The sequence below is a fragment of the Crinia signifera genome, chromosome 19 (assembly GCF_055691185.1).
Source record: "Crinia signifera chromosome 19, ASM5569118v1, whole genome shotgun sequence".
NCBI lineage: Eukaryota > Metazoa > Chordata > Amphibia > Anura > Myobatrachidae > Crinia > Crinia signifera.
This window is the reverse complement of record NC_139226.1, coordinates 91,437,349-91,460,025: the sequence shown is the minus strand read 5'-3', so window position 1 is coordinate 91,460,025 and position 22,677 is coordinate 91,437,349. Positions and strand designations below refer to the sequence as shown.

Below are 22,677 nucleotides of genomic sequence, written 5' to 3'. Positions count from 1 at the left end.
GATTTCGCCAGATCCAGATGGATTCGGCCAAGAAATTGTCTCAAATCAGATGCGTTTGACACCTCATCTTCCGACCCTCATCGGACCCTACAGTTTGAACCTGCTGCAGGTTCAATCTGTCTGATCGGACCAATCAGTGGCACATTGCGGGTGTTTTTTAGCACTAACGATGTGTTAGTCCAATCGGTAGGTGTGACACAGCGGTGAAGCACCACTGTCACATACCTATGTGCAGCAGAGGTGGCTGGGAAGCCGGTATCTGTGGTGTGGGGCGGACAGCGGGTCCCTGCGGCGCTGAGCAGTAAGTCAAAGGGGTCCCTTCACTATTTGCCGGGCAGCGTCACGAGAAGTGCTGCTGAATTTGGAAACACTGGCCGGACACTGATTGACTGAGCCTCAGCCAATCAGCGTCTGCCCAGTCTTTTCAATGTTTTCAAATTCAGCAGGACTGGTGTATGGGGGCCTTTATATTGCACGCCTGGGTAATTGCCAGGTTGCTGACATGCAACCAAAGCTTATAACCCGGGTCGACCAACCCGGCAAGTCTACCAGAGTTATAACAAAGGTTAAACCCGGGTGGCCCTCTGTATAATGGATGACCCAGGTGGGTGCTGGGTCCGACCTGGCATTGCGATGTGAAAGGGGTAATAGAAAAATACAATTTGAAGGCTGATAAAAATTTGGTCCATCTAGGCTGCACTGTGTATCCTTTAGGCAATTTCAACTCTTTTTGAGCCATTAGAAGAAATATTCCTATGCCTAAATTGTCCTACCGTCTTAGCCGCTACCGCCTCTGATCAGACGCTATTCCACGTGTCCACTACACTTTCTGTGAAGCAATTTTTCCTCAAATTTCCCCTGAACCTCCCTACCTCCCCCCAGTCTCAGTGCATGCCCTTGAGTTCTACTGCTCCTCGTCTCCCTCCTGTATCTTAATAAAATCCTTGGTATATCTGAAAGTTGCTTTCCTGTTTACGGAAGGCATAGCTAAGGCAGAGCTAAATTAGTTTATTTGTAACTTCCAATACAAGAGAAAAAAAAAAACATTAAAAGGATCCAACTTGCTACAAGATGTTTCCACCACCATGAACTAATCTAAGGTCTAACAAGGTTGCTGGTGCTTACATGTTGATCGAAGAATCATATAAAAAATATATATATTTAAAATGGGGTTTTTAATGTGGGTAATCATTTTTCTCCAATGCACAGAAGTCTACTAAAAATCACACCTTCCATAATCATTTTCCAATTCTGATCACAATCTGTCATCATAATTCTATTACTGTGTATTATGGGGCAGGAGATTTGCCAAATTGCACCCACACACTAAAGCAGGCATTCCCAACCACGGTCCTCAAGGCACACCAACAGTGCAGGTTTTAGTGATATCCAGGCTTCAGCACAGATGGTTTAATCAGAATCACTTAGGTACTAATTAAGTCACCTGTGCTCAAGCCTGGATATCTACAAAACCTGCACTGTTGGTGTGCCTTGAGGACCGTGGTTGGGAATGCCTGACCTAGAGCATGGTTGCCAAACAACGGCAATATCAGCTTAGTTCTATCAGCTTAGCTATATCTGAAATTACTAGCATTATCAGGGGAAAGTATGTGTGGGGGAAGGGGGGGTGACCGTTCCGGATGGAGAAAAACGGTCATTGCAAACACACTTATATTTCCAACACATATAGGGTGTCAATCCAATAAGGTGCGAACGGTGCATTGTACCAGTGTGTTTTAAGAGCGGCATCAGAATGCGCACCCTTCATGGGCTGATTTCTGCCCATATGCACACAAAATTTATTGGAGTTCTATGTAGGTGCAAGCGCATTTGTGCGAGTTCGGGAATCCGTAACAACTCGCACCCATGAGGTCGACGCCATTAATTGAACAGACCCCTAATGTAGTGATAATGGGCTATTTTCTAAGCGATCTGACTCAATTGAGTGAATCGCTTAGAAATTAAAACACAAATCGCTGTGTGTGTAGGGCTCAGAGATGCGTGGCTCCGCGCGCCGCTATCGCCGGGAGATGTATAACCAGCCTGCTGGATAACTAGTCAGATCGCTAAGCAAGAGACTGCACATCGCCCGTGTTTTGCGAAGTGGGTGATAGCCATCAGCGTTAACATGTTTAACAAATCTCCCATGCTTAATTTCCTTGCTTAATCTCTGGTGCACATCGCTGGCACTTTCTGAGCGATCTAGATTCTGGAAAGCTCAAGGAAAGGTGGGTGCAATGCCCTCTAAGTCACAACATGATTGACATGCAGCGGTCATTCTGGGGTGGGGTAGGAAGGTTAGTGTTATAGAAAAAGGAGGGGAGCGCACCTTGGACACAGGATGAAAACACCATCCATCCTGTGGGTTATTTAGAGGATGATGTACATGCAGATGATATGATACCCCGTCTTTGGACTGATAACGTCAGTGGCCGTCCCTTCCAATGGCCAAAAAACGCTGCGCTTGCGCCACCAAAAGGCCACAGGGTTTCAATCACCCTGCGAGCAGCCAGAGATGGCACATCCATCTAAATGTTAGGAGTACATTTCCGATATGTTACCGATCCGTACAGCACAGCATTTTAATCATGCCAGACCTTGCTCACTAAGATCACAATGTGTTACGCAGGTGTTGTTACTCTCTATGGTTGGACTGGATTAAGGACACATCAAATCCTTACAATTATTTAGTTTTTTGCTCACATCTAAAGAAAACAAACATGCGACACACACCAACATTATTTATAGAGATGCTATGATATTATGTGAGTAATTCATTATATATGTGCAAGAGGTGGATGTTTAAACACAGGGAGGAGGTGTTAAATAATGTGCATTTTTATTAAAAACACATTAATCGTGTCATAATAATGCCAGACGCCAATGGCCAGCTTAGCAAAGGTAATAGTTATATTGAGCAGTAAAAATGAACCATTTAAATACCTTCCAGGCAGCAGGCAGTGTTAGGGCGAGAGTCCCTAGGATGTCCTCTTATTCTAATCTAGAGGGATTTTTCATAGCAAGACCAAAAAACAAATACAAAGCAGAGATGTGAATAAAACCGGTATCTTCCTTTCCCATCTCTCCCCAATATAATAAACCCACACACTCTACAAAAACATCACATTGGACAATGGTTACTTCTTAGCGACACCCAATAATCCACCCCCCAATTCTGTCCTCCTGACCCCAATGCCCTCCACTGCCAATTCTGTCCTCCTGACCTTACCCCGCCCCCACTGCCAATTCTGTCCTTCTGACCTTACCACTCCCCCCCCCCCCCCAACACCAATTCTGTCCTCCTGACCTCACCACTCCTCTCCCCCCCCCCCCCCCAACACCAATTCTGTCCTCCTGACCTTTCTGGCACCACTGCCAATTCTGTCCTCCTGACCTTACCACCCCCCCCCCCCCCACTTCTATCCTCCTGACCTTACCGCCCCCCCCCCCCCACTGCCAATTCTGTCCTCCTGACCAGATATGCCCTCCCCTTGTGACTTCCTGACCCAATTTGCCCCCCCCTTTTGTGCCTTCCTGACCCAATATGCCCCCCATTTGTGTCCTGATCAAATTTGCCCCACCCCATTGGTAACCTCCTGACCCAATATGCCCCCCTCCCAATTGTGTCATCCTGACCCTATCCCCCTTTCCTCTGCGATGACCTGTGTAAGCTGTATTACTGCCTAGTGGCTGCATAATGTGAGAGGGGCAAGTAAACATTTGTTCCTGTACACTGTAACCATGTCGGACATACAACATACATAAATTTGATATTTTAAAGCTTAGGAAAACTTAACACATTTCATTATAAATATTTGGAGTTCGCTCAGTTTGTGTAAAAGTTACTTGGTGAAGAATCAAGTGTTGTAAAGAGAAACAGAACATGCTGTACTACATAAAAGAACATAAAAGGCAATTGCTTGCTATTATTCCCTATATAATGCCTAGAAAATAAATATATATTTTATCCATTTTGCTACAAAAAGGGCGCTCCATTTTACATGGAGGAAAAAATCCTGCCCAAAACAGGCTTAATATACCCAGTGGAAAGGGCAATTCATCAATAGGTCATCCAGCCATGAAATGTTTAGCTACATTAGCCATTTGCGCTTACTACAATGGAGTAATATATTGGTTTTGCCTTGCCGAGATTACTGCATAAACACTCGGACCCCATGCTGCGTACAGCTTACAGACAGATAATTGCTACGCAGTCACAGTTGTTCGCTATGAAGAAACAGATCGGCAAAGTACACAAGCTTCCTTGCAAGTTGGACAATAGGTTATTACAACGTGGACAATCTCCACATTTCCCTGTCCAGTGACCCATATGTGAAGGGCCAATCGGCTTCTTCATAAAGATCACTTCTCTCCAAATCTACTTACCTGCCAAAAACAGACTAGGTTAAGGCATGCGTGCGTATTGTTTAGGCATTGTGCCTATAGAAGCACCAAGAAAAAAGTTAAACCCAACACATCTGTCTATGGAGAAGCAAATTTAGTGCACTGCTTCATTGGCATATCGGTGAGAAGAGGAAAGCTAACAGGACAGAACCCCCAAAATATGAAGCTCATTTATTGCATTGATAAACACAGAATTGATTGCAGATGTATGTAGCGAGAAAGAATAATGTGCCCTCTACTGTAAATACTATTATTAGATGTCGCCATGAGTATCAAACACATATAAAAAGGCACCAAATCACTTTGTCGTCTGCTTTTAGGCTTTGTCTACACATTGCAGTTGAACAGGATCCTGTTTAGCAGGATGCAGCAGCCTTTTGTATATATCCTCTTGAGTAAGCATCCTGCTAAACAGTTCCTGTTCAACTGCATCCTGCTAAAATGCAAAGTGTAGACGCAGCCTTATACAACAAGGTCATGGCTTTCCAAGGTCACTTCTACGATCCATAATATTCAGAAAGGGATGTGCTAGTGCTAACACACATTTTCCTAATGAATACTATTTAAACTAGTATTTCTAGGCCTTCGTACTTATATTAGGTTCACTTGCGTATTATAATCAGACACATGCAGGAGTAACACAAAATGTGTGTGTGTGTGTGTGTGTGTGTGTGTGTGTGTGTGTGTGTGTGTGTGGGGGGGGGGGGGGGGGGGGTGTCAGTCCTGGGTTATAATGCAACAAACGACATTAGTGTCAAGTAACACCAATCTCTTCTCTTGCATCTGTTATTTTGCACAAGATAAGCAAGAATCTAGTATGCCATGCAAAAGATTATACTGCTTGCTGCAGTACTGCTTCCTATACACAGTACAAGGGGAGGATTAGTGTTCTTCGTACATCTTTTAAAAGTGTGCAGAACCTGCTCTGTGTTGTAGTGCTTCTAGCACAGTATGATCTTTATTTCAGCACTGATATGCAGACCAGACCTGTGCTAGAAGCACACAGCATAAAGCGACACCCCAGGCAGGAAAGAAGAACTACACTTAAAAGTTTCTGGGTGCAAGAATGAACACTTTACCATTAATGATGGACAATGGGAGGATATGCTAGGGGACCCCGTAACTCTGTTTAATGATGTTTACATAGCTCAGGCCTCAGCAGCTGTAACAATTTGTGTTCAATATGATTTATCATCCCAACAGTGCATTAGTCCAATATACAAGCATGGGGTCTCACGGACATCATTAGATCACAGTGGATTGATGAGTGCCACGTCCGCAAGCATCAGTTTAGTTAATAACAGGCGACCTCTGATGAACAGGGGGATACATTGATTGTAAGTAACGTAACATGAGCATTAGAGGAAACAAAACAAAAAGGCAATCGTAAAATAATTTGCAATCATAATAATATTAGGCATAAAGCTAAACTAACTTCCTCGTTAAGATGTTTCGTAAATTGAGAAATGTACATTAAAAAAGGGGGAGAAATGTAACAACGTCAATTATAACATTAATCTAAAAGTGCAAATATTATGTATTACAGGTTAGGCAGTTCGGGTTCTGCCTACAACAAGTGCCTACACGAACTGGGTACGTAAAACAAATACGCTGTACTATTTTGGCGTCGCATAGCACTTCTAAACACTTCTTTGAAACCAATTCCTTGCTCCATTTTCAATACATTTCGAGGCAACGTCCTTAAAAGCGGGTAACAGGATTATACAGATACACAAGTATATAAACACATGACAGCAGGCCACACACTTTCATAAATACAAACATATAAGGTGGTTAAATAGTCTATTTACAAATAGCAACAGAATATTTGTATTTTGTAGTAATTTTGTTTTTACACACACACACACACACACACACACACACACTAACAAACTAGAAAATAGAAAAAAGGAATCACCGGTTTCCTTCATCGAATAGTAACCTCATGTACTATGTGAACATGGTTTCTCACCATTAAATCCGCACGTGCGACAATTATCATAGAGTAATAGAATGCGCATAATCTGGAAATCTAAAGGGGAGAGGGCGAGAGATCCACGACGCGCAAGTTCAACATATCCAGAACATCATTCGCACGCCCAGTTGAAGACGTCTTAATCCCCAATTACAAATGGGAACGAGTAACACTTACCATTTGTTTTATACTGTTAAATTAAAAGTAGACTATCACAATACTGTTCTAGCAGCCAGAACATGGGTCCCCAGTGGATATGAACTTATGTTGTACCAGGTAAGACGACATTCCTGGCACATACGTCATATCCGGTTATCCCATTGAGCACCTGTCCCTAGATCATCGTAAACTAGGTTTTCAATGGAATGTGGAACCACAGGTATAAGTGACCTTACACTGGTACATGGGTCAGTAACGTGGGCACGCACGGTGCCCTTATAGAAGCACAAGGTTCTTGGCCACTACGTGGCATTCTATGAAGTGTGAGCCAGACCGGGACCCACTATAGAAGACTGTGGGATCACAGCCTTTATTTTGAACACAAGTTCTAGATTAAAGGTTACCTTTGGATACCATGCATTAAGTGCTCTGTACTTCGACAAGTATAAAAATCAAAGAACCTCCATACCGAGGTTCTCCAGAAGAAAATGCTAATATGGACACAACACCGTTCTCTTCCAGCTCTACCCCTCGATAATAATCCATCCAATAGGAAGCAGAGTTGGGAGATGCCCCGAAGGACAGGACATTGCAAGTGAGAACTAGCAGGGCGGGGGAGGGGAATGGATCAAGCGGTATGGGTGGCGATGTGTCTCTCCAGCAGGGTGCGGTGGGAAAAGTACTTATTGCAGAAGCAGCACTGGAAGCGCTCGGGTCGGTGGGTGCGCATGTGAACGTTCAGCGAGCTCTTCTGGGTGAAGCGCTTGCAGCAGATGGAGCACTGGAAAGCGCGTACACCGGTGTGGGTCACCATGTGCTTCAGAAGGTAATCTCGCAAGGAGAAGGACCTCCAACAGATGCTGCACTGATGAGGCTTCTCACCTGGGAAGAGACAAAAAGGGGGAACGTTACAATACAGGACCACTAGGAACACACATACAGTATAGCCTCCAGGCCCTTACCTGCCTGACAGTAACAGCTTCACACAAATACAGATAATGGGCCTGATTCTGATTCACTCACAAAAGCAAATTCTCTCTCTAATGTACAAAACCATTGGACAAAATCATCATTTTCAAATACAAATCCCACCCAAATCTAACTCTCTTTGCAAATGTTACATATGCCCCACCTGCAGTGCAGTTTGGTTTTGTCCATTAGAGAAGAGAATTTGCTTTTGCCAGTGAACTAGAACAATGTCATTTCGGGTTACGAGTTGCCAAGATAGACATTAAAAAGGTCGACACATAAAAAAAAGGGTGTCTGTCAACATAGATTGACATGGATACTGTAGAAGTATGCTGCGTCCGCTCGCATGGCTCACCATGCTTTGGGCGCTATTTTATTCTCCCTCTATTGTTATTTTATTCTCCCTTTAGTATTATGTTAAAGTATGTAAAAGTCCATACAAAAAAAAAAAAAACGTCCTTTTGACGGTTGACTGTCTACCTAGAGATGGTAGACTGAATGACTGCATCCCGTCATTTCTTGGGTACTACGGCTCAAACATAAACCCAGCACCTTTCTACCAGGTCCCAACCCCAATATAAGTGCCAACCATCAGCTCATGAACGATCCCCTCCGTCGTCTGTGCAAGCACAGGTGACAAAGGGGGGATAAGGCTGAATGACTGGCTCCCTCTCCCTCCACCATTGTTAAAGATCAATCGTTCATGTGTAATAGTTTGATCAATCGTTAATCATTTGACACCAAATCGTTTGTGCAGGAGTTCAGAAGAAATTGTTAAAGACATTGAATCGTTGCCCAAACCAGTGTGTATGCACCTTAAGAAATGAACACAAACAATGTGAGATGGCTGGAAATACGTCCCAAAGAGAATTTTACTCCTCTGAAACCAGCTCTGGAATGAAGGCATTACTATCGCCTAGTTTACGTAGTGAGGACAGAGCCGGATGTTTATTCTGCACAGAACAGTTTATAGTCCACAATAAACAAAGCGCTCCTCGCTTTACAAACCACCTGTTTAGATATTCCTATTACACATTGTAAATGGTCAATTCTGTACTAAGAGAAACCAAGTTGCAGAATTAATGTTAGATTGTGTCTTCAAGGCAAAGAATCACGGAACCCTACAATGGAAAGTGACCTCGTAAAGAATATGACACATTCTTAGACATGTGACCGTTGCGGATCTCTGCTAAGAGGTTAATCACGGAGAGAGAAACCTGGACAACTAATGTCAGCTTTGGCAACTCAAACTCCACTGAACCGGGCAGAGCATGTGCGGTGCTGCCTGCACCAAATTTCCTTATAAATACTTTACAGTTTTTTCAGAGATTTCTATTCCTATGTACACAAAGCACTATGTTTGCAAACACTGCACACTTCAAATATGTATTGAAAATTGTAAGGAAATTTGGGCGTAAACAGGGTGGTTGTTGCCAAAATAAGGACTCTCATTGTTACAGAATTTTAATGTTTCACCTATTAACACCTGGGGGGAGGAGGGAAACATTTTTAATTCTAAAGTATTCAGCAAACCTGCCATCTAGTGGCAACTTTAAGCACTGCACTGCCGGCACCATTGCAACCACAAGACATCATTAGATCCTTCTGATGTAATATTATTATACCACAAACATTAGTATTAAGTGCAGCTACAGAGTGGCCTCCTGCACAGTCAGTGGTCGACATTCACTTTAAGGATGAGAATGTTAAATGAAATAAACAAACAAAAAAGCACAATGAAGCTGTAGTAGAGCTGGTTGAAAAATTGACTAAAGGCCCATACCCACTTGGCGACTAAGCTGAAAGCTGCCCAGTGTGTATGCCCCGGCGATGAGTGCTCCCACATCATCACCGGGAAACTCGCTCATCTGCTGGTAATACCAGCAGATGAGCAGCTGTGAGGACGCCTTCACATAGCGCTATGCAATGCAAAGCTGTCCTCCCTGCGCTGATGGCGCGGGGGAGGGGGAAAACCGATTAGTGTGTATGCACTGAGCGACTTTCCCCCCAGTGATGATAGCGATCATCGCTGTCCATACACGCTGGGCATAATCACCAAGTGTGCACGGACTTTTAAAGTACTGTATGTGAAATAGTGCAAGACACAAGTAGCAGCCCTCCACCTATAAGCTGAGCTTATGGTGCATTCTAGTTGGCAATGATAGCAGGAGACTGACTTATGCCAGACAACGTCCCTGCTGTAAACCAATTATTTTATGGTAAAATATATGCAGTTGATATTACTCAACGGTAAATTAATACCGCTTTTACACAAAAATCACGGATCCAAACCGGTATTTGGAACACCAAGCCAGGTCAGAAATGCGGGATTTGGACATCCTCTCCAAGCGCCAGAACCACTGATCGCCTCGCCGGTGCCCAGGACTGCCACGCTGCGGGCAAGCCCAGCACCAAGGTTAACTGCTGGGCTGCCCCCAGCCTCCATGAACCCCCCCTGGCCCCCATCCCTAAGGTGAATGGATGCTGCACATAGGCATCTATTTGCCTCCTCTGCTGTCTGCACAGTACAGCAGACAGCAGCGGAGGCTGCGTGGGCCCCCCACCCAACCTCCATATTGACCGCAGGACACTACGGGCCAGAGTTTGGGCTTCCCCACTGCTGTAAATGGGAGCCAGGTAGGAGGACCCGGCATACTCATTTACACTGCCCCCCATCTGGGTCCTCCCTTGGTCAGAACCAGGGTAGCATTCGCAGGGAAATGTACCTGCAATTTTTTTTTTCAGCTACCCATTTTACAATGATGCGGACTCGGGTCCACCCCTGGTTTTTGCCTTGGTGTAAAGGGGTATTAGCTGGGTACACACCTATACAATGGTCAGCCCCTTCTCTTGATAACAGGCAAACATATGTTGACTGTATAGGTGTGTCGGCAGTAACTATGCAGGTGCACCAGCCGATAAAAGCATCTTATGTGACACAAAGCAGACTACCAAGTCCCATAGACATAGGTTGACATGCGGTGTCTGCTGAATCAACAGTGACGTCTACTTTTCCGGGTGTGGATCATCTCACAGATAATGTCTTCAATAGGTCGACACCAAAAGGTCAACATGCAAAAGGTCTGCAATAAAGGGTTGACTTAAGCTAAAGGTCAACATGGGTTTTTCATGTTTTTGTGTGTCAATGTTGACACCTGAACACATGGACCCCCAATTATTGTAGCACGGTCACTCGCTATAGGCCAGGTGCTTTGCTCTACTACTCTTGCGCTCGGCACACTTTACTACTCCTGATTGGATCTACATGGATGGTAACCGTGTTCAAAAGCAGGCACAGCACCTTTCCCAATTTTTAAAGGGCAATTAGCACCCTACCCGTTAAGCTGGGCCCATTCGTACCACTTGTCCAGAGGGGAAGCTCAAAACATACGTAGATGCCAGGAAACCCCCAACAAAGACATAGGCGGGCGGGCCCACATCAGTCACATTGAAAGTGCCCCTTTTCCCCCCAGTGCCCTGTCGTACTCCTGGAGGGATCGCTAGGTAAAGCATGAAAAAAAAAAAAAAAAAAAAAGCAAGAAATTGTAAAAAAAAAAAAAAAAAAAAATAAAAAAACACACACACGGGAAAATGTATATAGACCTTTTAATGTGTCAACCATTACCACGTGGACATTTTGTCAATTTCTGACAAAATCCTTCTTAGATGGACAAAAACATGTGCACTGCAGCTGGGGCAGATGTAACTTGTGCAAAGAGAATTACATTTGGGTGGGGGTTTTACTTCAAAGTGCGATCTATATTGCAGTGTAAAAAGCAGCCAGTATTTACCCTGCACAGAAACAAAATAACTCACCCAAATCTAACTACCGTATATACTCGAGTATAAGCCGAGTTTTTCAGCCTTCTTTTTAGCTGAAAAAGCCCCCACTCGGCTTATACTCGAGTCAGTGCGTCCAGCCATCCATTTCAATGCCCCGGCTCCACTTTGAACACAGGCGCGGCTACGGCAACATGGCCGCTGGCCTCCTACACTATACATGTCCTCAGTGCAGGAGGCCGGCGGCCATGTTGCCGTAGCCGCGCCTTTGTTCAAAGTGGAGCCGGGCAGCGAAGTGGACGGCAGGGCAATGGCGGCGGCCGTGTACCAGTGGAGCAGTCAGCGGCGCACACCAAACCCCCTGGAATCGGAAGCTGGAGGAGGTAAGGGGCGGTTGCTCCCTCCCCCCTCCGTGTGGTGTCCCAGGGGTGAGCAGGGGGATCAGCCTGTGGTGTCCCAGCCTGAGCAGCCTGTGTTGTCCCAGCCTGAGGTGTATTGTGCAGGGGGAGCCACCTGTGGTGTCCTGCTATTAGGCAGGGGGAGCTGCCTGTGGTGTCCCAGCCTGAGCAGCCTGTGTTGTCCCAAGGTGTATTGTGCAGGGGGAGCCACCTGTGGTGTCCTGCTATTAGGCAGGGGGAGCAGCCTGTGGTGTCCTGCTATTAGGCAGGGGGAGCAGCCTGTGGTGTCCTGCTATTAGGCAGGGGGAGCAGCCTGTGGTGTCATGCTATTATTATACAGGGAAATGTACCATTGCTGCATTTCCCACCCTAGGCTTATACTCGGGTCAATAAGTTTTCCCAGCTTTTTGTGGTAAAATTAGGTGCCTCGGCTTATATTCGGGTCGGCTTATACTCGAGTATATACGGTATTTGAACATTTTACATCTGCCCCCCTGCAGTGCACATGGTTTTGTCCATCCAAGAAGGATTTTGTCAGAAAGAGTGAACTAGAATAAGGCCCTGTATGAGCCACCCACATACCTACATTTTTTTTTTTTTTTTTTTTTTTAAACTAAGCCAATAATGTCATTGTTCTCAGTGCTGCCATACTGACACCGATCACCCAATAAATTAATGTGCTCTGCAGGGCGGCAATTCCTTATTTCAAGGAGAGTTCCGCGAAGCATTGCCCCATTGATTCATTCATTTAACATGAGCACTGAAAAGGACATGCGGCAATACTATCTATCTATCTATATATCTATATATCTATATATCTATATCTATATATATTTCAAATGTGAATTGTGGCTATATTGCATTCAAATGTGAATTGTGGCATTTAGCGATGACTCTGGTTTCCCACATAGCCCCAGACCAGGCAGCGCTGGAATACGCTGCTCAGAAACCAGTTTAGGCACGGTAATAATAGCTGCCCCTGATGTGCTATATATGGCAGGCACTCTCTTCTGCTATTTCAGTGGCAACGTGGAATTTAAACCATCTCCTAAATAAGTAGGGTCTAAGAAGAAGATAACAGATTGACTCAGATATGCCCAGCACAGAAATACACATCATAAAGAGCAATTTGCATCATCCCCTAATATATATAGTAATTCTTAGAGACATATGTCATGTGTGGCCATGATCTTGTTACCTATCAACCCCGGGAGTGGCACTACCACTACTAGTGTTCATTCTAGCACCCGCCATCTTTGAAAACCCATGCAGTTCCTGTTCCCTGCCTGGGTTGTCACTGTCTGCTGTGGTGTTTCTAGCACGGGTCTGGTTTGCATATCAGTGCTGAGATACAGACCACACTGTGCTAGCAGCACTACAGCAGACAGTGACACCCCAGGCAAGGAGCAGGAACTGCATGGGTTTTCAAAGACGGCGGGTGCTAGAATGAACACTACACTACCTATAGAGATCTGGAAAGCAGGTCCTAGGAGAGGCAAGCAGTTTCTCATATGGCTGCACTCAACACAGAGGTATAGAAAGGATTTCTCTCTGGTATTAGGTCAAATATCCACTAGTCCAGGGGTGGGCAATTATTTCAGCCACTTAACCACTTAAATGGTATGCCCGGAAATTTTCCAGGCTCAGCTGCACTGCCGCAGTGGGCTGTCCCGGAAAATTTCCGGGCATGCCACTATGTAGTAGGTGCACGCCAGTGCTGCCTCCATCGGATCACCACTGGCGCACTACCTTTAGGGGTCACCCCTCCGTCACCCCCCACCCCTCCTGTTGTCACCCCCCCCCCCCCCCGGTCCCTCTACTCCAGGGTACCCGGCGATCGTACGCTGGAGCTACCCCACCGCCAATCATCCTTCTGTAGTGACGTTGGCGGCAGGCTCGGGGAGACTCGGGAGAGTTCAGGCACCTGAGTCCTCCAGAGCCGCCGCAAAACATCCCCGAGCCTGCCGCCTGTCTGATGACGGACAGGCGGCTGGGGCAGTGGCGGCACGGGAGCTCCGGCGTACTAACGTCGGAGCAAAGGTGAAGGTGGCGGCCACTCAAGGGGTTAATACTTCCAGCAGATATTTGAGGGCCGCACTACAGAAATAGGGGTGTGGTAACTCAAAAGGGTGTGTGTCTATGAATGTATTGTAGCCCACCATATATCCCTTTTACACATCATGCAACACAATAGTAGGCCCCTTACATTAGTAATCCCACACATGCCCCTCACATTTCCACACACCAGCTCCCCCTTAGTTATTACACACATCTGCCCCTCTTTAGCTATACCAAAAATGGCACCGATTGCAGTTCCATACAGTCACGGCGACTCACCCATCCTCGGCATCGGCGCTGCGGCTGTAGTGACATACAGGGGGGCGGGTAGCTTGGCGCTGCTGTATGTGTGTCCAATGGCAGCTGTGTGTGCACAGGCTGAGCATCGGCTACACAGAACTACGCACACACAACTGCCATCAGACACACATACAGCAGCGCCGAGCCAGTCAGGTGGCCCGCATGTAACCCGCGGGCCACCTGTTGCCCACTCCTGCACTAGACCTATGCAATTAAAGGGCTGATCTAGACAGCGTAAATCCGTCGACCATATACCCTCCATAAATCGTTAAGCAAAGTGGGCAGAACGGCTGTTTAGGCAAAAATGTGTGGTTAGTTATGTCAACAAGACTAAGGTTGACAGGCAGTTTGATGCAGGAAAATGTTCGCACTAGTTTTTTTCCATGGTTTCTTTGGGTGTCTCAACCTAGGTTGATATGGACAGCTTAGGAGTATACCACATACCCTTGCCATGTTTCGCGCTTGGCACCCTGCTATATTCTCTATATGTCTATGCCCACTGGGATGGTAAAGTACGAACAAGCTAGTTTTGTTTTTGTTTTTAAATCAAGAAAAAAACATGTTAATCTTTTTTTATGCCGACCTTTTGAACACGTCAACCTAGTGCACCTTTGTCATGTGTCGCCCAAATCAACCTATTGACTGCATCCCCGATTTGGGAATTTACAACCAAACCAGCAATTATTTGAATTTTCATCTTGAACTATGAAATTTCCAAAAGTGAATTCATGCAGCCTCTAAACATTATCCAATCATTAAACATTGTCCTTTTAAATCTCATATTGATTTAAGCACCTTAAATATACTTTCTTTACAGTTCATTTTCCGATTCAGTAAATGTGTTCCCCTTCCATTGAATTGATAAACTGTTTTTTTTTTTTTCAGGATATTTCTGCTACAAAAATTCTGGTAGAGGTAACTACTGTATCTGAACTTGCAGATGAGGAGCATGTGATTGAAGTCACAGTATCTTGGGCCCCTCTGCCACATAGCTAGACAATTCCTGTATGACATAAAAAGACACTAACAGTGCAGCACTTACCTGAATGGATGAACATGTGTTTGGTATAGTTCTTCCTAGAACTGAAGGTCTTCTGGCAGTGACTGCACACATAAGAAGGCTCTGGGTTCCGTGAAGGCCCGGATCGCAGGGCCTGGTCATTTTGTACATTTCCAGGGATCATATTGGAGTTCATCTGCACGATATTGCTTGTGCCATCTTGTTGGACACTGAAGAAGCTCTGTGTGACTCCGGACTGATTCTGGTTAGGATGCATTAGGTGGAACTGGAAAATGCTGGAGGAGCTGGTGGCCACAGCAGCAGCTGACACAGAGTTCTTTACGTCTCTGGGAACGACTGAAGCCAAGAACGGTAGTCCCCTTTGCTCTGCACCCCGTGCATTAAAGGGTGGGCTAGACTTAAAGTCCGTGCCAGCGACTACAGCCAAATTTCTAAGACTGGCGCCATCTAGACTACAGTCTGGCCGGAATTTCTCTTCATTGTCTACTGAACTCTCTCTGGCACCTTCTGTAAGGTTTTCTTCATTTTGCCAAGGAGGTATAAACGATTCAGAGAAGACATCCTGGTTGGAGAAGAAATCCGGCCCCTCAGAGGAGAACTCCATCTGGTTAGCAGTGTCTTTACTCCCACTTGGTGCATTACGCACCTTATCTTCTGGACTTTTGACCTTCTCGTTCTCTCCACAACTGGTGAAGCCAACATTGCACTCACTGAACACAGCTCCCTTGTCATCTTCAGTTTCATCCTTGCAATTGTTCTCTTCATTCTCATCCTCTTCGTCATCATCGTCCTCATCTTTAATTATAACAGGCATGGAATCCGTGAGCTGAAGGCGCACCGGTTGGCGCTGTTTGCGGCTGTGGCAGCTCTGCGGTGCCTCTGCTTGTGGCAGGTATGCTGTCGACATGCTCTCCCCATCAGACACGTGCTCAACCTCAGACACTGATATTTCCCTTGGCTCCGGTAGCTGTCTCTGCTGTGAGGAGAGCATGTCCCTTAGTTTGTACCGCACTTCGGAAGCACACATTAACTTGGGTGTTTCACTGACTGGCCCCATCTGGGATATAATCTCCATATCATTGGACCTTAGGGAAGGCTGTAAGGAACAACTGGAATCTCTGATCGCTATAGCCGGTGGACAACTGGCATCCTTATTAGATTGCTCTTGAATTTTGTTCATGGAAGACCTACTCTGTGATCCACAAGATGCCATCGCCCCAGCAATAGACACTGGCTTGTTTACTCTACTCTGCGATATGATCTGTGTGCATTCATCGATGACCGTCTTTATCTGCAAAATACTGGCAGCCGTCAAGATCTGTAGAGCCTCAGATTGCGCAACAACAAGGGATCCGCTGTACATAAATTCCACCAACTGCTGTACCACCTGAGTGGGCACCACCGGAGGAACCTCTATCTCCGAGTAACCCAGGAGAAGCTTATCATGGAAGAAAGGGCTCCCAGCAGCCAGCACGCAACGATGAGCCCGCAGAGTTGCGTCATGGATGTGCACAGTGACATCACAGAAATGCCCACCCAAGCGCTGAGCATTTAGAGTCTCCAGGAGAGACTTGCTGAAGTTTTGCAGGTGGATGTAATGAACTGCGTCAGTCATCTTTCCTGGTATGTGGTTTGCTAGATTGAAGGAAAGGAAAGTGGTTTCATTAATAAAATGATGGTCAAAGGGCCACAAACACACATCCAACATCAACAAAAATAGCAGAATTGAAGGTGTGAACATAAGTGTTACTTTTCCTATGCAGACAATGAGGGAGACATATTTAGCTGCCAGGACCTAGCATGTTACTATAACGCAGGTTATTAGGGCAGGTAAACATTTTCTCTTTATGCTTATAAAACAATAGAAACAACCAAGGTTTTTCCCTCCCATAATAAACAAAAAATGTCAGTGGTTATTAAATAGGCATCCTAATAAGTTTCTGAAATGGTTTATGAAAAACAGCCAGCATGGAAATGTTTATATATACATAGACACAGTGTATGTATATATTTACATATACACACACACACACACACACAGGATTTCAGGCTTTTGGTGCCCACCTTTTCCCTGTATTTCATGCCAATGCAAACATTTACTTTAAAGCGTGGATATGAACATCACTTAAAACTATTTCAATTTGCCATGTATAAACTGAGGTCTACTGCAAACACGGGAAGAATGCAAAGAGGAAAACACAAAAGTCCCAGTCTAAAGACAAAAGGTGACTGTTCCTGTTACTGCAACTTAACTCCATTTTGCTACACAGAAATTAACAGCAGCCTGGTCAGAATTAATGCATTTTTATTCACAATTAAGGTGCCCATACAGTGGGGTGATGTACATGCGAGTTGGTTACTTTTTATAAAATCGTGGTGATAAATCGCATAAAAAGTGTACAAATCATCAGATGCGATGCGCGGGGGGAGCAGATAGGAGATGTCGCAGACTTAGCTGGGATTGCATACAATACATCGCATGCAAAAAAAAAATGCAGGAAGATTCTCGGCAGATACAAGGTGAATTGCGTGGGACTTCTCCCTTCGGATAAATCCCACAAGTGCATGGCCACCTTAAGTCTCAATTGTGACAGTTGCATTCTTATTTCCATTAGATGACAGAAGCGAAAAGACATTAAATTGGATCTAGCGATTACTCAATTGCAAAAAAAAAAAAAAAACACCTTTCTATTAAACAATGTCTTCTAACACAGCAACAGTATGATCCAGGGTCACAAAGCAATCATAATACACAAGTCCACAAGTCACGCTACAATCATTCTGCCCAGGTATAAAAACTGGATAGAAGACATCATAGAACGCGGGTGTGGTATGCGGCTCCAACAGTCAGGATTCCGGTGCTCATTTTACCAACATCGGAATCCCAACTGCTGGTACTCCAACAGTGGGGGCGAGCGCAGAGAAGCCCCTTGCTACTACAGTACTGACCATCAATATACCATGTCGGGACCCCTATACCACATGGTTAGTACATGGCAAGCGTGTGTCTGATACCATCTACTGTAGGCTTTTTGCTAAATGGAATATATACTGTATATGTGCGTCTAGTGTTCGTGTCTAGGTACCACTGCCATCTGTTGGCAGCGACAGAAACATCTTTCTCACACATGCACACACATGAACACAGAAGGTAGCAGACTAGCTTTTGCTTGGAGTTGGCATACTAGTGTGATAGATATATCATGGTTGCCCACCTGACCCTCTCCTTCAGGGAGAAAATGCTCTGTACCTGGACTTCCCTGGTAATGTATGATTGCCAACACCTTTCTTATCAATTACATAGCACCCCACAGGTGATGGCAATCATACATTACCAGGGAAGTCCAGGAACAGAGCCTTTTCTCCCTGAAGGAGAGGGTCGGGTAGGCAACCATGAGATGTGTATTTTCTATACATACACGCACACACACACTACTCTTGCATGTACCCCACTCCACCGAGCGGACACTCACCAGCTCTCCCGGGGGCGCGCACCCGCGCGTTCGCGGTCCTGGCACCCGTCAGGATGTTGCTGTGCGCCGGCCGATCGGCTCCGGTGTCCCTCTGGGGGAGGGAGTGGGCGAGCGTCACCGCCGCCAGTCTCTCCGTGCGGCCGCTCCGCTGCTGGCCTGCCTCCGTGCTCCGGGTGTGGACTGTGCAGCGTCGGCTGCTGCTGGCGTCGGAGTCTCCGGGAATGGGCAGCGACAGCAGTCAGTGTAGCCAGCGTCTGTGTGACTACCACGCATGCGCCAGCGCCTCTCCAGCCAGACACAGAATAACTTTATTGGTAAAGACAAAGAAGACAGACCAGTGCTGCTGTCTGCTTCTCCTATAATTACATTACTGTGCAGACTGGTTACAGCAGTCTCGGTGCTCAATATCACAAAGGACAACTATAGCGGAGTCCCCTTACTAGGAAATAAAGGAAATGTTCTGACGACTCATCAATGTGGTGCTGATTATATATATATATATATATATATATATATATATATATATATATATATATATATATATATATATAATGTGTATATATATATATATATATATATATTTTATATAACTACTGCTGCTTGTTTGCTACAGAGATATTAATAAAGCCTGGTCATAACAATTGCATTGTTATAATATATATATATATATATATATATATATATATATATGTGTGTACATAGAAGACAATGCACAGCAATATAATTTGCACCAATTATTGTTAGTTTGTGCATGCATACCACCCATAGTATGCATGCGCGATGCCCTCCTGCGATGATAACCGATTTCTGCTACTTTTTGATCACTGGCCGTACACAAGGTGATTGACAGGAAGTAGGCGCCGGGGGTGGTAACCGAACATTTCATGGCAGTGCCAAGAAAAACGTAGGTGTGTCAGAAAAAAGGGTACTTATGTAATATCTGGGCTCCCGTTTTTCTTATGAGACCGCGTCCCCTCGCAGGGCTCGCTGCGCTCGCCACGCTTCGGGCACGGTGGCTCGCTGCGCTCGCCACACTATATAAAATCAACTCCATGCGTAGTTGGATAGTAGGGGTATGAAAAAATGGGGTGCATTTAACATGGGAGCCCAGATAATACATAAGTACCGAAAAAAGAGCTGGGAGTCACAGGGAAAACGCAGGCATGCCTAGTGCCATGCAGTTTGGGGAGGGTGTGTGATTGCAGCAGCAGGCTGGATATGCCTGTTTTCACGGTCCCGTGCGCATCGGGTCAGAGTGGTTAGACGGGCTGCACATTAAATATATCGGATCCGATCCCAGGTGTGTGCCCGCGGTAAAGCACCGCCGGCACACACCAATGTGCAAAGAAAAAACAGGGGTACACTGCGCTAGATGACACAATTCTGCAAAAATAACATCTGGTGCCAATGGTTAGAGAAATATTAAAATTATTTAATATAACATATAAACATGTAAAAAATCATAAAAAATCAAAATCCCTTCTCCTTCCATTAGGGGGATAAGGGGGGGTATTAAAAAGAAGAGGAATGGAAGTGTAGTCCAGTTCATACGGTACCGTATTCAGTAGAGGCCATGTATTAGTGGGTCCGTTCCTATAATATCTCCAAACTGTAAAGCTGTGAATTTGTATCCAATATGTCCAGTATAGTAATGGGACAGGATTTCTGTGGAGTGGCGGTCTCCTGGTGTAACACCTGTATCCTGGTTCAGACAACTGGGCCCCTGGTTGGGAGGTGTGACCTTGATAAAGCCAGAGACCTGGCGAAACGCGTTGGTAAACCAGAGGAAAACTTACATCCAGTTCCCTAACAGCATTCCTTGCCATACATTGGATCCGGACCAGTCTCCAATTCTCACGCATTCCCAGCTGTGACCACCGAGAACGGGTTATTCCCCCCCCCCCAACCAGGGGCCCAGTTGTCTGAACCAGGATACAGGTGTTACACCAGGAGATCGCCACTCCACAGAAATCCTGTCCCATTACTATACTGGACATATTGGATACAAATTCACAGCTTTACAGTTTGGAGATATTATAGGAACGGACCCACTAATACATGGCCTCTACTGAATACGGTACCGTATGAACTGGACTACACTTCCATTCCTCTTCTTTTTAATACCCCCCCTTATCCCCCTAATGGAAGGAGAAGGGAGTTTGATTTTTTATGATTTTTTACATGTTTATATGTTATATTAAATAATTTTTAAATTTCTCTAACCATTGGCACCAGATGTTATTTTTGCAGAATTGTGTCATCTAGCGCAGTGTACCCCTGTTTTTTCTTTGCTTTCAAACAGGGGCTGACTAACCCCTTCTTCACACTGCAGCTTGGCAAAGCACCTCATATTCATTGCGCCCCCTACACCAGTGGCTAACTCGTTATCCACTACCTCTTCCACACACCAATGTGCAGTGGGGCAGGGAGCGGCGGCTGGAGTGGCATCGGGATCCGTGCAGCACTGGGGAGGCAGTGGGGTCCCTGCGGCGGCTGGGCAGTCAGTGGGGTCCCTGCGGCAGATGGGCAGTCAGCGGGGGGTCCCAGCAGCGGATGGGAACTATTACTCTGTGTAATATTTTCCCGTGCAGTTTGGGCCAGTAATGACAAGAGGGAACCCCTCTCTAAAATTACCTGGGCCCCCCGAAGGCTTAATCCGGCCCTGGGTGTAGGAGGAAGGTGGGAAGGACCTGCAGAGACCGTCCTACCTGGCGGCTTCACAAATGGTAGCTCTTTTTGCAAGATCTGTCCTTTGCGATACTAATCGCATATACTAATACATATGAGATTAGTAGCATTGCGATGCAGGGCCAGATGTATTTTGCACTGTTAATACATCTGGCCCTAAGTGTCTGGGTTCCACATGTGCAGTAGAACAGACATCATGCAGCCGCCTGCCAAAAAGATCCCTCCAACTGTCACTGCTCATCTGACACTGGTCGTAGTTGGGAGGATGTCAGGGATGGCCTGGAGTGTCTTCCCAGAAGCATACTCCAGAGGTTGGTGGGGTGAGGAAACAGGTGGCAGTTACACCTATAAGTCAGATCTGTTAGGCAGTTACTATATGCCAGTAGGGCCTTATTTTGGTTCATTCTTTCTGACAAAATCCTTCTTAGATGGGCAAAACCATGTGCACTGCAGGTGGGCAGATGTAACATGTGCAGAGAGAATTAGATTTGGGTGGGGTTTTACTTCAAAGTGAAAGCTATATTGCAGTGTAAAAATAAAGCAGTCAGTATTTTCCCTGCACAGAAACAAAATTACTCACCCAAATCTAATTCTCTCTGCACATGTTACATCTGCCCCCCCTGCAGTGCACATGGTTTTGTCCATCTAAGAAGGATTTTGTCAGAAAGAATGGACCAAAATAAGGCCCTAGGTGACAGATATAAACAGGTAGGGGAGTGGTACTATTGGGACAGAGATGAGGAAGAGAGAGACATGCAGGGGGTCGAGGGGAGGTGGGAGGAGAGAGAAGCGGACAGAGAGAAGGGGAGAGACTGGACAAGGATTTGTGAGAGAGGGCCTCATGTACGAAGGATCGCATATGTAATGCAATCTGGGTGGGATGTTACTGCCAGATTTGCATTGCAATATGTGATCCCATCGGCGGCATTTACCATATAGCAGAGGCGGGCCGTTCCTGCAAAATGCTCAGCCGGGTGCCAGGGGAGGGGCTGCACAAGCGCGTCCTGTGGACAGATATTGGTAAATCAGGCAGCATCGCATTCACCATAAAAGCCTATGGGTGATGTAGCTGCCAGTGGGTCAGGAGGGATTGCAGCAATATTGAAGATTCCCGCTACTGTTCCTCCATGATTCCTGCGGAGGCAGAGGCAGTACTACCATTGGTGCAGCAGGTGCATTGCACCAGGGCCGCTGAGGACTAAGGGGTGCATCTACTGCTGTGTGGTAAATTGTGAACTTGGGTTGGAGTGGAGGAGGGGGGTTGCAAATGATATTTTTGCACCTGGGCCAACCACTCACAAGTTCCGCCACTGTGCTGGGGGTACTTAATATTTGCAGCTGACCCCATCCTAAAATTCTGTGATTCATGAGTTCTGTGATTATTATTCTGTCTTCAACTCCCTCAGCATGAGGGACTCACAACTGCCCCCCCTACCACAGGACACTGCCGTC

General features: G+C 45.8%; 1 protein-coding gene across 1 annotated transcript; it reads right to left on the bottom strand.

Moving 5' to 3' along the window:
• Window positions 1-6,264: 6,264 nt before the first annotated feature.
• ZBTB45 (zinc finger and BTB domain containing 45) lies at window positions 6,265-18,828 on the bottom strand. Its single transcript, XM_083162909.1, has 3 exons — window positions 18,538-18,828; window positions 15,086-16,699; window positions 6,265-7,420 (listed from the first exon to the last, which is right to left on the bottom strand). The coding sequence occupies exons 2-3, from the start codon at window positions 16,677-16,679 to the stop codon at window positions 7,167-7,169; spliced, it is 1,848 nt and encodes a 615-aa protein (XP_083019035.1). The 5' UTR covers window positions 16,680-16,699; window positions 18,538-18,828; the 3' UTR covers window positions 6,265-7,166.
• Window positions 18,829-22,677: the final 3,849 nt, after the last annotated feature.